Source organism: Manis pentadactyla, chromosome 6 (genome assembly GCF_030020395.1).
Source record: "Manis pentadactyla isolate mManPen7 chromosome 6, mManPen7.hap1, whole genome shotgun sequence".
Taxonomy (NCBI): Eukaryota; Metazoa; Chordata; class Mammalia; order Pholidota; family Manidae; genus Manis; species Manis pentadactyla.
Window position 1 is genome coordinate 139,759,665 of NC_080024.1, and position 15,945 is coordinate 139,775,609.

Below are 15,945 nucleotides of genomic sequence, written 5' to 3' on the forward strand. Positions count from 1 at the left end.
GATGGACTTGGGAGGAATGGGCAACTACATCTTGGGCAGAACCAGAAACTGATTCATGCCTCATTCGATTTTAAATTCCAGATTTCATTCATCATCCATTCTAGTAGAATTCTTTTCAGTTTTTATGTTCATTTCCTATAATTATCAGTTTAAACAGTAAGTGAAAGAAAAACAATTTAAAATATATTTTTAATCTTTAATTAATGCTGACCTCTAACTGTATATGTTTTCTTATTGATTCTTCTGCAGAACATTTCTAGGGGAAAAAAGCAAAAATAGAAGTACATTAAGAACACTTGTTATTTAAAATCATTTTTATATGGGATTAAAAATTATTTAATGCTGTTCTCTTGTACAACTATGAGTTCTTATTTTCACAAAGTACCTCTAGTAATTTGTACAAGAATACTGTCTAGAATAGTTTAGACAGTATTCTTGAGATGCTGAAGGGGAAATTTGATCAAATGGAAGTGAGCTGAGAAGGCAAGCATAAATAACAGTATTTATGCATATTGACTTCAAAGTAAACTGTAATAACTGCCCCACATGATTTTATATGGCCTCATGTTAAATGGGTTCATTTCCTCTTTAGGAATGATTAATGACCTTTATGATGCCATCCTCATCCTGATGCAGCTTTGTGTGTCTTTATTCCATCTTTTGCATTGAGGATGAAGCTTACTAAGTTGGAAGGCATGATTTCTTCAATTATTGTCTGGACCAACATCACTAGTTTGGAATGTGCTGGGTTCCTGTAAACAAAGGAAGAGTTGAAAAATATAAAGAATTTTTAGATTTATCTATTGAATTTCCAAGCTTATGGAAAGTAGGATTCTTGTCTTATTCACCACTTGATTCCCTTCATAGGGCTTGTACCTAGAATAAACAGGATACCTAAGATAAATAGTTACTGAAGAAAGAAGGAAAAAAAGGGTAGAGTGATTTGCACATTCATAAACATTTTACATAAAAATATTAAGTAGACTATTTCTTAAAGTCTTCAACTTTAGTCAACTTTTCCTTTTTGTCATCTTACTTTTCTGAGTTACAAAAGTAATATATGATTCTGAAAATTTAAACAATACAGAATTCTCATATTACCCTCATTCTGTTCTGAGATAATCACTATTTATAGTTCCGACTGTATTTTTTCAGATGATTGTCTATGTATATATACAAGAAAGTATACACATATATATATATATACACATATACACATATGTATACCTACCACACATATACATTTTTGGTTTTAGAAAAATATATATTCATTTTTCTGCAACCAGTTTTATTTTCCTCTTAGTAGGATATCATACAACTTTTTTTGTGTCAATACTTACATATCTGCTTAGTTGTTCTACATAACCGCATAGAGTATTTAATACTCTATTTAACCAGCCCTTTATAGATTATCACTTGGGTTATTTCTTTTTGCTATTATAAATAAAGCTACAATGAAACATCTTTGGAATGTATCCATTTGTACTTTTATAAGAATTTACATAGAATTTCTAGGTTTTGTGCACTTAACATTTTGAAATGTTATCTCCAAATTGTCCTCTAAGAACATACTATATTTTTATATTCTAGACCAGGATTTTCAAACTGCAGTACGTGAAGACTTTCCAAGGGGTATGAGAGGATGAATAACATTTGAGGGAATAAATATTCAAATCTATAACTTCCATATGTACCTTATCCTTAAACTGAGCTGAGAACATATCACCGATGGAGATATCAGCTTATCCTTTCTCACAAGCCTCTTCACATCATCCTTATGTTGATTTACAGAATAAAATTATACCTGTCATCCCCACAAACAGTAGTAGGGTGCTTTCCCTGGCTTACAAAAATCTTTGAGATGCTGAAGGGGAAATTTGATCAACTGGAAGTGAGCTGAGAAGGCAAGCAACTAATGACTTCATAATAAATAATTACCAAGTCATGTTGTCAGTTCTTTGCTTTCAAGAAAATTTAAGGATCTAGTTGAATTGTCAGCTGATAGGTCATTAAACATAGTTTTTGATTGAGATCCCTATGTAATTTATAGTACATAACCCAGAAGAATTTCATGGGATTGAATGATACTGCTAGAATTATATTCTTTCCATTTTAACTCACTTACTTCTGTAAACAAAGTTTCTGAGTGCTTACGTTTATAAAAATGTAAAGTAGGAGTAAACTTGATATTAAATGCTATCTCATTTTATTTGTAATATCAATCCACAGAAAAAAAGTTGCCCATGTTTATATTCAGGAGATTTTTGCCTATGTTTTCCTCTAAAAGTTTTATGGTTTCATGACTTACATCCAGGTCTTTGATCCATTTTGAGTTTGCTTTTGTGTATGGGGTTAGACAATAATCCAATTTCATTTTCTTGCATATAACTGTCCAGTTTTGCCAACACCAGTTGAAGAGGCTGTCATTTCCCATTGTATATCCATGGCTCCTTTATCATGTATTAATTGACCATATATGCTTGGGTTTATATTTGGGCTCTTTAGTCTTTTCCATTGGTCTATGGGTCTGTTCTTGATTACTGTGGCTTTTTAGTAGCGCATGAAGTCAGGGAGTGTAATCCCCCCAGCTTTATTCTTCCTTCTCAGGATTGCTTTGGCTATTCAGGGTCTTTTGTGGTTTCATATGATTTTTAGACTATTTGCTCTAGTTTGTTGAAGAATGCTGTTGGTATTGAATCTATAGATTGCTTTAGGCAGGATGGCCATTTTGACGATATCAATTCTTCCTATTCATGAGCATGGGATGTATTTCTATTTATTGGTATCTTCTCTAATTTTCTCATGAGTGTCTTGTAGTTTTCAGGGTATAAGTCTTTCACTTCCTTGGTTAGGTTTATTCCTAAGTATTTTATTCTTTTTGATGCAATTGTGAATGGAATTGTTTTCCTGATTTCTCTTTCTGTTAGTTCATCATTAGTGTATAAGAATGCAACATATTTCTGTGTATTAGTTCTGTATCCTGCAACTTTGCTGAATTCAGATATTAGATCTAGTAGTTTTAGAGTGGATTCTTTAGGGATTTTTTATGTACAATATCATGTCATCTGCAAACAGTGAGAATTAGACTTCTTCCTTACCAATATGGATGCCTTTTATTTCTTTGTGTTGTCTGATTGCTGTGGCTAGCACCTCCAGAATTATGTTGAATAAAAGTGGGAAAGTGGGCTTCCTTGTCTTGTTCCTGATCTTAAAGGAAAAGCTTTCAGCTTCTTGCTGTTTAGTATGATGTTGACTGTGGGTTTGTCATGTATGGCCTTTATCATGTTGAGGTACTTGCCCTTATACCCATTTTGTTGAGAGTTTTTGCCATGAATGGATGTTGAATTTTGTCAAATGCTTTTTCTGCATCTATGAAGATGAGCATGTGGTTTTTGTCCTTCTTTTTGTTGATGTGTTGTATGATGTTGATGGATTTTTGAGTATTGTACCATCCTTGCATACCTGTAATAAATCCTACCTGATCATGATTGATAATCTTTTTGATGTATTTTTGAATTTGGTTTGCTATTATTTTGTTGAATATTTTTGCATCTATGTTCATCAAGGATATTGGTCTGTGATTTTCTTTTTTTGTGGTGTCTTTGCCTGGTTTGGGTTTTAGAATGATGTTGGCTTCATAGAATGAGTTTGGAAGTATTCCCTCCTCTTCTACTTTTTGGAAAACTGGGTATTAGGTCTTCACTAAAGGTTTGATAAAATTCAGTGGTGAAGCCATCTGGTCCAGGAGTTTTGTTCTTAGGTAGTTTTTTGATTACCAATTCATTGCTTATAATTGGTCTGTTCAGATTTTCTGTTTCATCCTGGGTCAGCCTTGGAAAGTTGTATTTTTCTAGAATGTTGTCCATTTCTTCTAGGTTATCCAGTTTGTTAGCATATGATTTTCTATAGTATTCTCTAATAATTCTTGGTATTTCTATGGTGTCTGTAGTGATTGTTCCTTTCTCATTTCTGATTCTGTTTATGTGTGTAGACTCTCTTTTGTTCTTGATAAGTCTGGCTAGGGGTTTATCTATTTTGCTTATTTTCTTGAAGAACCAGCTCCTGCTTCTATTGATTCTTTGTATTGTTTTATTTTTCTCAATTTTATTTATTTCTGCTCTAATCTTTATTATGTCCCTCCTTATGCTGAGGATAAAGGCCCAGAGGATGGCTGTGCAGGCAGAGAGGCCCAGAGGCAGAGACCAGTGTGCTGCATGCAGACTTGCTCTGAGTGAGCAGGATTTTGGTGATTCACCTGCCGCCAAGGAAATAAAGTTGGGTATGACCCTTTCACCGCAAAAACGTTTTACTGTCATTTTCTTTGGTCACATTGAATCCATAGTGAACTTTCCTGGGGCTGAAACCTACTGGCAAGACACAACTTTATGAAGAATGGGGTACAGTTGAGTAATGGTATCCATGGAGTCCATTAGTAGTTACTGAAATAATCCATATGAGAGATGATGGCAGCTTGTACTAGGATGGTAGTAGGGAGATAATGAAAATTAAATAACTTCTCTCTGTACTTATCTAGTCAATTAGGACATCTCTAGAATCCAAATCTGAGATCAATGATCCAATCTAGGACAATGTTTTACAAGCATGTTCTTGGTCAAAAACATTTGGAAAAGTTTGCATTAAAGTTAAATAGGTTTCTAAATAGTTTTTCCTAAAAAGTTAAATAGTTTTTCCTAAAATTACTAAAATTACTTTAGGATTGAATCTTACAGTGAATCTTCAGAATGAAGTGTTTTGAAAAGTTTTATTTGATAATGCAACCCATTTTTCCCCCACATAGCATTTTTGGGGATTATATTTCTCCCAGACACTAGTTTGGCAAACAGAATTAGACCATGCCGTATACCCCCAAAAGCGTGCAATGTTTTATCTTCAGTTGCTCATTCTAAATTCATGTGCATATGTTTCTTATTTGGATTATTTACAACTCTTTAAATAAAACACTGAAGCTTTGAAGTACTGGAAAAATTTTAATCTTCCTTAGGTTTTCCCCTTGATTTGACTGCAATCTCACTTTCTTCTCACTCTATTGTAGGAGGTGGGGAGGTAAACTTTTGACTGAGGCAGACCAACCTAACCAACATGTTCAAATTGATTTCCTTTGTAAAAATCTAAATATCTGCCACAGCTGTTGACAATAATAGATATATTTTGAAAAATATAAACTGCTCCAGTCACATGCTCCTTCTGAAGAATCACTGAGCTGTGCTTGAGAAAACAGGCATGCAAAATGGAGTTTCATGTACATTTTATCAATCTTAATTTTGAGGCTGTGTTTAATATTTATTGGACTATAGCTCACCTGTAAAAAAAGAATCAAGTTTGCCAAAACCAATGTATGATAGGCCATCTCTACAATGGTCCCCTCTACTTCCTGGGTTCACACACTTGGGTACTCCCCTTCCCCTGAGTCAGGGCTGGATATAGTGACTCACTTCTAATAAACTGAATATTGCAAAAGTGATAAAGAGTTCACTTCCAAGATTAGGTTGCAGAAAGACTTTGGCTTCTGTCTTGTTTGCTCTTTCTTTCTCTTGCTCTCTTCTAGAACCCTCACTCCTCAGAGTAAGCAAACTGCCATGTTGTGAATAGCCCCACAGAGAGGCCTATATGTCAAGAAACTGAGGAAAGCATCTAGCCTAAAGCCAGCAAGGAACTGAGGCCCTCATTCCAACAAGTACATAAAGAACTGAATCCTACCAACAACCATGTAAGTGAGCTTGGGGGTCAAGCTGCCTTCAGATGAGACCTCAGCCCTGGCACACACCCTGGCTGTAACCTTGTGAGAACCCTTGAGGCAGGGGTACAAAGCTAAGCTACACCTTGATTCCAGACCCATACAAATCATGAGATAATAAATGTCTGGTAAGTCACTAAGATATGGGGTGACATATTATTGTACAGTGTTTGTAAATTTCACTTCAAATGTGAGTACAAGAAGTTTCAACTTTTTTGTCTGTTTAGTTTAACATGTAAGAGTAAAATAGCTTATGATAAATTTTAATAAAGCTTTAAAACAGTCTAATTGAGTCTATTATTTGAATGGCTCTAGGCATTGTATATTGGACCTTGTGTATAAATACCCAGGAAGTGTTTGTACAATAAATAAGCAACTTCTGGGGTTTCTTAGATGCATAGGTTGCTGTCTACACTGGTTTGATCTGTAAGGCATCAAAAAACTATAATATCCAAAACTTTATTCTCCTAGTGTACCTGGTTTTGACCTTCCCCATTCCCTTATCAGTCTATTTTTGAAAGTGCCACTATTAGAATCATTAATTGTGTAGATAACAAAGGCAGGAATTATCTTCCTGATAATTACTAAAATGAAAATGAGAAAGCACACTAGCTTTATCCCATGGTAAAACACTGGACTGAAGCATAAGATAGGTAAATTTTAGTCAGATGTAAAAAGAGCAAGAAGTACAAAATGAAGTAGTTGAAAGAAGTGGACTCCAAAAAAATAAAAGGGTATTGAATAAAATTTGGTTTTCTCAATAACACATAATGATCTGATGGCATTAAGGTATAATGAGCAATGAATGACTAACTCTTAAACATAAAGTTAAAAATGTCAGCACAATTTCCCTTTGTGTACTTGTACTGGAAATAGCAGGATCCTCAAGGATATCCTTAACAGCAGCTTATAGAAAAAATTTACATGTATCAGCAGGAAAAATAAGTTGGGGAAGTAAACTGGTTTTTAGTGGTTCATTTAATGGAAAGATGGGTGTTTAAAAGACCATAAGATATTGTTAGCAAGAAAATACCAATTTACTTTTATAGTAATTATTTCTCAAACTAGAAATTTCCTATCTTAGTGAATTATTCATCAAAAGGGATTTCCCTCCCTATTCCTTCAGGTTTGAAAATGATTAGAAAATATATAATTGCTATATTTTATGAGTATCACATTTCAACCAGTGACTTTATAATTTCTATTTCCTCATTGTTATCCAATAATGTATAGCTAAGGAAGCAGGATTAAATTCTTGATTTATCAATGACATTGAATTCAAAATAATGATTGTAAATAAGAAATTGTACTCACAGATTTCCATGGAATTTTTTAGAAGCCTTGCTGGAAACAGTTGTCTTTTCTCCAAAGGAAATAAAAATCTACAAATACATTAGCTCTCAGATACAGGAAGAAAAAAAACCCTCAGAAAAAAAGAAAACAGAAGTAAAAATGTTTTCTTGGTTTAAAAAAAATAGTGCTTAGAAAAGTCTTCCTAATGAATGGTTTCTTATTAAAAAACAAACTCTTGATCCACTCCTAGGAATTTACCCTAAGAACGCAGCAGCCCAGTTTGAAAAAGACATATGCACCCCTATGTTTATCACAGCACTATTTACAATACCCAAGAAATGGAAGCAACCTAAGTGTCCATCAGTAGATGAATGGATAAAGAAGATGTGGTACATATACACAATGGAATATTCTTCAGCCATAAGAACAGAACAAATCCTACCATTTGCAACAACATGGATTGAGCTAGAGGGTATTATGCTCAGTGAAATAAGCCAGGCGGAGAAAGACAAGTGCCAAATGATTTCACTCATCTGTAGAGTATAAGAACAAAGGAAAAACTGAAGGAACAAAACAGCAGCAGACTCACAGAACCCAAGAAGGAACTAACAGTTACCAAAGGGAAAAGAACTGGGGAAGTTGGGTGGGAAGGGAGGGATAAGGGGGAAAATTAGCACACATAATGTAGCAGGGTCGGGGGACAGGGGGAAGGCAGTATAACACAGAGAAGATAAGTAATGATTCTATAGCATCTTACTACACTGATGGACAGTGACTGTAATGGGGTATGTGGTGGGGGCTTGATAATAGGGGGAGTCTAGTAACCATAATATTGCTCATGTAATTGTACATTAATAATAGCAAAAAAAAATACTGCACAGCAACAACAACAAAAAAAAGTTGTTGCCTTATAGAAATGTGTGGGAACAAGGTGGACTGGGACATGAGTAGGAATGAGACTTTTCAATGCACATCTTTTTGTATCATTTTTATTTTTGAAACAAAAAAAGCAAACTCTTGAAACCTATTTGTTTTTTTACCGATGTTTTAACCACTTTCCAGCCTGATGTATCTTGATTGTAACCTAGAATTTCTTGAGCAGTTTATTGGGCAAGTGTCTTATAGTCCATCTATCTGCAAAGTTTTAAAAACAAATGAATGTAAGAGTAGAATAATATAAAAATGTTTTTAAATGCTGTATTATGTTTTACTACGATTTCTCCAGTGCCTGTCACATAGAAATGAACAATAATTACATGTTGAATGCATGCATGCACGAATCTCTTCTTCCTTATTAATGGTCTTTCAAATGAGAAAATGTGGTACAGTACAAAGAGCAGGCTTTGGAGTCAAAGAGACATGTGTCAAATCCTGTCTCTGCCACTGACTAATTGTAAACTATGTTATTTAATATTTGTTTCCGTGTTCTCTGAGATAATAAACCTAACCTGGTAGAATTAATGTGAGGATTAAATGAGAACACACTTAAGTGTTCTACACCATTGCCTGACGTACAATAGTCATTCAATAAATCATTATTATTTCTAACACCTTAATCATGTTTCCATTCTCTTGTTAAGCATCATAATCTGTTGAACATGTGTCCTGGGAATTAATCTTTTTTAAAGTGAGTGGCAGGGGCAGTCAGTGATCAGATCCCTAGCTTGGTCTCCAAAGTTAATTCTCACCTGTTTTCTTCTCTCCCACTTAGCTCCAATCATACTGACCTCCTGGCTGTTTCTCAGATACAACCAAGCATCTCCTCACACTGGAATCTTTGTATTTGCTGCTCCCTTGGCTTGTACCATCCTTCCGCAGTATGAATGACTGACTCCTTTTGATTGGTGTCTTTATTTAAACGCAGGATCAAATTTAGACAGGATCTCTGGACAGGATCAAGTTCAAATCAGTTCAGCTTAAACACATTTGCTGAACCCCTACTAGGGGTTCCATACTGTGGTGGGCTTGCAAAAACAGCTGAGTAAGATACTGTTTCTGAGCTCAATGAGTTTAGGAAACTGGAATCTCATTGGTCCTTTGGCCCCACATCCAGTTTTCAGTTAGGGGGAACTGGCTGGTATGGTACAAAGAACGACAACTAAAAGCTGGCTTCAAATCCTGCGTTTGCCACTCACCGCTAGCTGTATGACTTTGGGTAAATTGTTTAACCTTTGAACTTCAATTTTCACATCTCTAGATTATGGATAGTAATAGCTATCTCCTGCGTCATTATAAGGATTGAGTTAACACATGTAAGAGTGATCCAAACAGTGTGAGACCTCTTCTCAGTGGGTTAGCTTCTCTGCTTAAAATGGACACACTTAAATCTACCTTTTAAAGAGCTCTTCAAAGAGCTGACTCAATAAACTTTCTTAAAGTTTAATGACCAGAACATGTCTTCCTTAGCTCTCATTTAAAACTCTTTAGGTTGGATTATAAGTCTATTTTCTCTTGTTTAGTTCTCCAGCAAGGCACACCCTAGTTGACCTTTATATTTGAAAAGCTTGAGTAAACCATTATAACTCCTCTTTTCTAGCAGACTCCTCTTTCCTCCTCTTGGTTTCCTTACCTTTCCTAATAGATCTAGTTCAGAATTTTAATAGCTATTGGGACTCTTCTCCAAATCTTTGTAGAGATCTCCATTTTCTCTTAACCTGTGAAGGAACAAAGTGGAAGTACAATTTTTTTGATCCATGAATTAGGTCAATATATTTGATAATTTCCTTTATATTTTTTCAGTGTCCTATTTACACTTAATGTCCTCATTAGGAAACATTTGCTATATAAGCTCCAAGATGGAAGAAAAAGGTAGTAAGAGAAATGTTAAAGCTACTGTTTATGAAAAGAACCTGTAAGAGATTATTTTCAAGAAAGGTTAAAAAGCCATGTAGGTGGAATGTGGATAAAAACATCTAACTTTTTAAGCTCATCCCATTAACAATCTTTGACTGATCTCTGACCTGTGCATGCCTCAGCATATATAAAATCTTTATTTCCTATCATCAACGTACTTGATACTGACCGATCTAGAAACTGCACAGATTATTGGAACGTATCACTGGAGTGTGAACTCCTGCTGGGACTCTGTCTTATCCATTTTCAAATCATTAGCACTTACTGCCATAATAAACATGTTTAATTCAATCACTCAACTGAACTTTATAGCTTCTGGACTTTTTCATTTGCTAAGGAAAAAGGGAAGGTTAAATTTAGTGGGCTAAAGAGGGTGAGAAGAAGAAAGCACAAATGACAAGACTACCATCGTATTACCTGGTGATGTTATGTCAGATAAACTGGAACATATTCAGGTGGAGCAATGGTCAAGGGTATCGTCATCCATAGGGTCAGTGGAAAACAAACATAAACCAGTTTTGAGATGGCATCTTTTTTTGGGTACAGCACGTGGTTGAAACTGTATTCTTCACACTTCATATTCTGTCCCGGCCTTATAGATGGGTTCACACATGTTGTTAGTGGGTCTTTACATTTGTTTGTATGATCTCCCTCTTTCTGGGCTGACTGGGTCCCTAATCCATCACTGCCATTTTTCCCTGGGAATCAAGGTCCCCAAGGACTTTGTTAAATCCCATCCCTGGCCAAACTCCCTCCAACAATCCCGCATCTGCTTTGAGCGTGAGGGTCCGGCTGGAAGCCCGGGACGGCGGTCCCAGGGATGGTGTGGGGAAGGCACGGAGGAGTCGGGGAAGGAAGTGGTTGGGGGAGCTGGTGTCTTAGCCTGGCGGGTGGAGCGGAAGGCGAGGAGGCCGAGCGTGCTGGACGGTCTGGGACTGTGCGGCCGGCTCGCGTCGACCCGGGCTGCCGCCGCCAGAGCCCCCGAGCCTCCGGCCCCTCGTAAGGCCCGGGAAGCCGGCCAAGGAGGCTCAGCCTGTCGCTAGCGCAGTCGGCCTGCGAATAGCGGGGACGGAGGCGAGGAGGGAGTGAAGGGCGGTGACTTCGATGTAGTCCAGGGCCAACCCCTCCATCCCAGATAGACGAGGAAGGAGGAACTACACTTCCCAGCAGGGAGTGCGACCTAACGTCCGCGGCGCCCCTTCCCCTGCAGCCTTCGCCCCCCGCCCTGCTCGCTCCCTGCGACCGAGGGCTGCGCATGCGCACCGCAAGACGGCGCCATGTCGGGTCCGTTTGAAAGCCAGCGCGGGCGTCGCCCTCCGCTGTGACGGCGGAGCAAGCGGCGGATCAGTGGATCCTGAGACTGGGCGGCGTGTAGGGCGGGGTTGCTCTGTCGGGTCTCCCGTCAGGTAACAAGCCCTTACTTTAGGCGGAGAACTGTGGGAGTGTGCGTTTTTCTCTCTTTTTGTGCCCCGGTGGGTGAGTTCGGTCTGAGAAACGGTGTCTTCTCGAGGGTCGCCCAGCTTTGACAGCCCGAGGGAAGGGCTGTAGGCAGAGTGGCGGGGAGGAAAGGCGAAGCCGTTCCCGGAGGGAGCGCGCGTGTGGAGAGTGCGGGTGGGAAGAGGACAGCTTTAGGGGAGGGTCGCGGAGCGGGACGGGAGGACCCACGTGGGCCTCTCTGGGACTCGAGGCGTCCATTGAAGCGGGCGGGGTCTTGGGCTTTGGGGCCGTCGCCTCGGAAAAAACCCGTCCCCGGCGGAGCTCACGCCTGCTGTCTAGTATAACGGGTTTGGGGCGGAGGCGGCCAGCTGCAGCTCGGGTCTGTGCCTGCCGGGGCTGCCGGAATCCCGCAATCCCGCAGGCAGCGTGTGTCCTAGACGAGGGCGGGGTTTGACCCCAACCTCGGGCGCGGGAAGGATGCTCTGGTCCAGCGGCGCCGGCAGTCTTCGCTTTTCAGGTTCATTTTTTTTTGCTGGAGAATAAACAGACGTTCGGTTTCATAACATTAAGTAACAGAGCTGTTGTTCCTAAGTTCTTAATTTCCTGTGAGCTATTCTTAACACTGAACATTCTGTTCTTGAATCAGAGGTGGTGGAAATTTCTTGACATTCATTTTAACATTCTCTTCTTTGGAATGATGGATTTCCTTTTGGAAACGAAAGTGTTTACGGAGGAAATGGTAAGATATATGGGATTTGTTTCCAAATAATCCCGTGGGGAAAAGCGGGTGGATTAAAGTTTGGGTATGTTCATTGTTTTAAGCAGGATGATGGGTGCATAGAGGTTTATTAAACTATTCTTTCTACTTTTGTATACCTTTGGAAACTTTCCACAATAAAAATTCACTTGTGGGTTTTCCCTTTGCCTCCTGTAAGTTGAAATAAATGTTACTACCCATTTACTGAGAACTATACCTCAACAGTTTTCCCCTTTAGGGTTTTGTTTTATTTTTAAGATTTTGTAAAACCATATCAGTAACCTGTACTGTGTTCGAATAAGGGAGAAAACGTTTGGTCAAGCTTATTATTCAAGCAATATTTATTTGAGAAAATTCAAACTATTAAATGAGATGGGTAAAGAAAGGGCAGAGCCATTCTTTAGAGGTATGCTAATATCACAAAGTGGCTAAATAACCGTTATCTTCTGTTCTGCTGCTTCGCCTGACTGCTGTCAGCTCTCCTGCAAAGGCAAGTGCATGCTCTAATGCTGAGGCAGGATGACGTTTTATTCTGACTTTTCTTCTTCAAGTGGAAAACTTGGAGTATAAAGTCAAATTTTACAGTTATTAAGGTTATGTAGAAGTTGTTATAAATTAAACATTCCCAAAATTATAGCCAAAATTTAAGCATATTAACTTTAATTACAGCATGTGTTAAATCCCAGGTACTAATCTTTCATTTTTAGTACAGAAAATCCATTTTATGTTCATTTAATTTTTAAAAGAATGTTATCACATATACTGAGGTAGTGCCTTCTCATTCTTTTATTTCTTAGATTTTCAAACATAGGACCTATTACTGCTCTGAGACAGGATTTAATAATGGGAAATTAGTAAGGTGGATACATTAAGCCAATTTCCTAATTACTTTAGTCTCCTTAAAAAGAGAGGTGGGATGAATCTGTTTAACATAAGAATTGAAAAATAGTGGGGGTAGTAACAAAAAGGCAGGTCAGAAAACGATTATTAACAATTTTAGGAAAATAGTGTTTGCTAGCTTGTTTTATGGTAAACTTATAGTTTATTTCTTTATAGATAAATATTGTAAATTATTCTCTCATCTTTTTTGGGGGAAGGGGTTGGCTAAACTTACATATTGCTATTTACAACACTGAGCATGGATATTCTCCATTGTTCCTTGTTTCTAATACTTTATATTTGATGTCTTTAAAAGTTTTAACTAGCACCTGTTTGCAGTGTATAGTGGTAGGTGTATAAATTTAAAAATATTCTGTATAGGGGAATGTTAGGTATTGTGATGTCATAGAATATATAACCATAAGAAAAGACTATACGTCAGTAGTTCTTAGGACTTAAAAAAAAAAAAAGTGAATACTCTTCCTTTGGTATTTTCTGTGAATATTCTCAGATAATTTTTGTATATAAAATTCAAAGGCACATAGTAGGTGCTTAGTAAGTGGTTTCTAATCAATGAAGGAATTCACAACAATTAAAATAATAGAAAATCTATAACGTGTATTGCATAAAAAGGATTTATAATGAATTTTATTCTTTAAAGGAGATAATAAAAATTTATGTATTTAGTCATTTCTCTGCATATGGCTATTATTCCTTTTAATTGGGACTTTAATCTTTTGTTTTTGTATTACAGTTGTTTTTAAGAGAAATCAATAGAAATAACCCATTTTGAGGAAGCCATGGCAAAATCAAATTCAAAACACAGAGTTTGTTCTCAGGAGTCTTCAGTGTCTTCTCTGTTAGCAAGCTGCAGCCTAAGTGGTAGTAATTCCTCTAACTCTGATGGTTCTTATCAATATAAGGATAAACTGTACAGTTCTGCATCTCAGGCTCTACAGGCCTACATTGATGATTTCGATCTAAGTCAAATGTATCCTGATGCAAGCATGGGAAAGATTAACATTGATAACTGTTCTGCTGATATACCAGAATTCTCCAACTCTATTTATAAACCAAACAATGGTATGCTTTTATTCTTTTTGTCCACTGATTTAAAGCATTTGAGAGATGTGTGGTAGCTTGGAAAACAAGTGTTTCTTTTTTGGTCTTTTGGGGGTAAAAACTACTTTTTTTAATATTAAGATCTGGATTTAAAAAAATGATTCTGTAAATCTCTAGTTCTCAGGAATTTTCAGTTAAGAACCTCTTTTGACCTTGGAGGGAAGATGATGAATGTAATTAATGATAGCAGGTGGCTAACACTTAAGCCAATTTTATTGTAACATAATGGAAAGGGCACTGACTTTGTGGTTCTAGCTTTCATTAACTAGCTTCATGACTTTAAACAAATCTCAGCCTTTCTGAGTTTATATTTGATCAGTCCCAAGTGCAATAGGACCATCCCACTAGCCTTCCTGATCTGTATTCTGTGGGACAATAATATTCGTAAAATGTTGTTTTTTCTTGATAAGGTTTCCATGAAGACAAGTTTGGAAAAAGCATCTGTTGATTACCCAGTTAACACTGTATTGAGCATTTATGGAATAGCCCTAGTATGGGGGAAGTTTGCATTCAACTCTTAGATGATGTGGGCAATATATTCCAGAAAAGGAAATTAGAACATTTTTGCTCTGTGTGTTAATGCTATTGTAAGGTTAGTAGGCAAGAAAGCAAATTATTTTTCCACATAGTTTAATAGCATATTTTTTTTCCTTTGTTGTATCCAGTATTGAGTGACCAGTATGTATTAATATGAATGTATTAGGGTATTGGGTATATCTAGAAGAAAAATATTGAAATCGTAAATCAAAGAACATGGGGAAACTCAGGAGATTGGAGAAAAAGTATAGAAGTTGGTTAAAACAAATTGAAGTGTTGTGAGGAAAAAGCACATCCTATTTAATCAACCCATCCCTTTTGTTCTTTTAATCAGAGCTTTAAGAAGATAAAGGGAAAGTGGCAAAAATGATTCTTAATTCTCATTTACTGTTGAATATTATGAAGTATTTTCGTATGTGATATAAAAAAGAAACAGAACTATGCTTTTGTTTTTCAGCTTTTGAAAATCCTGGTCACAAAAAACACTACTTGTTCTATAGAAAACAGACTATTAATGACATAGACTCCATTAGTCTAACAACTGATGATTTATTAAAACTTCCAGCAGATGGATCATTTTCTTTCAGTTGTGTTGGACCAGGTCACAGACTTAGCAAGAAAAATAAGAAATGCATTGGAAGACTGAGTTCATCGGACACTGAAAAGGATCAAAATTTTCAACGACCCTTCACTGTCATGGTCAAGGATAACATAGTTACTCCTGCTGTACATACAAATAAAAATGGAAAACAGTGTGGTAGGCTAAAAAACCCAAAGCTTGTGAATAAGACTAATAAATGTGTTTCTAAGCCATCTTTATCTTTTCCCAAGAAATCATCTTTCAAGGACAGTTCAGAACACAGTCTTGAACAGAATTACCCAAGATGGCTCACTAGCCAGAAGTCCGATCTTAATGTTTCAGGGATAACTAGTATACCTGATTTCAAATACCCAGTTTGGCTGCACAATCAAGACTTGCTACCTGATACAAATAGTCAAAGGATTTACAAAATATTTAAAGAAGATCAGTGTTCCCCTAGACATAGTTACCAGGCACAAAAAACTTCTCAACTTATGAATAAACTTGACTGTTTTGAATATTCTTTCCAACCCTCACACATTTCAAAATCCTTGAGTGATGATAAAGGAGTAGTTAATGAATATAAATGTGATTCTGAACATAGCCAGTGTCAGTGTGAGAATCTACTTCTCCCAGGACAGTCCAAAGAGCCATTCAATGGTAATTGTTTTTGTTTTGTTTTTAAGAATCAAAGTGCTATAAATTTGACCTTATGTTTAGATTTTTAAAGAG

The 15,945-nt window shown here is 36.9% G+C and overlaps 2 protein-coding genes across 5 annotated transcripts in view; one reads left to right on the plus strand and one right to left on the minus strand.

The window, feature by feature from the left end:
- Nucleotides 1–577: 577 nt before the first annotated feature.
- STARD6 (StAR related lipid transfer domain containing 6) lies at nt 578–9,592 on the minus strand. Its single transcript, XM_057504339.1, is given in 3 exon segments — nt 578–776; nt 7,070–7,152; nt 8,089–9,592. Coding segments are annotated over 3 exon segments (372 nt in total). The 5' UTR covers nt 8,179–9,592.
- A 1,590-nt stretch (nt 9,593–11,182) lies between these two features.
- The window catches only part of C6H18orf54 (chromosome 6 C18orf54 homolog), a 44,289-nt gene continuing 39,526 nt past the window's right edge, over nt 11,183–15,945 (plus strand). For 2 of the 4 annotated variants that reach the window (XM_057504191.1, XM_036918567.2), the window contains exons 1-3: nt 11,317–12,077; nt 13,729–14,057; nt 15,091–15,873. In XM_057504191.1, coding sequence (XP_057360174.1) covers nt 13,775–14,057; nt 15,091–15,873 — 1,066 coding nt within the window. In that variant the 5' untranslated portion in view covers nt 11,317–12,077; nt 13,729–13,774. The other 2 variants (XM_036918565.2, XM_057504190.1) reach the window with 2 other exon arrangements.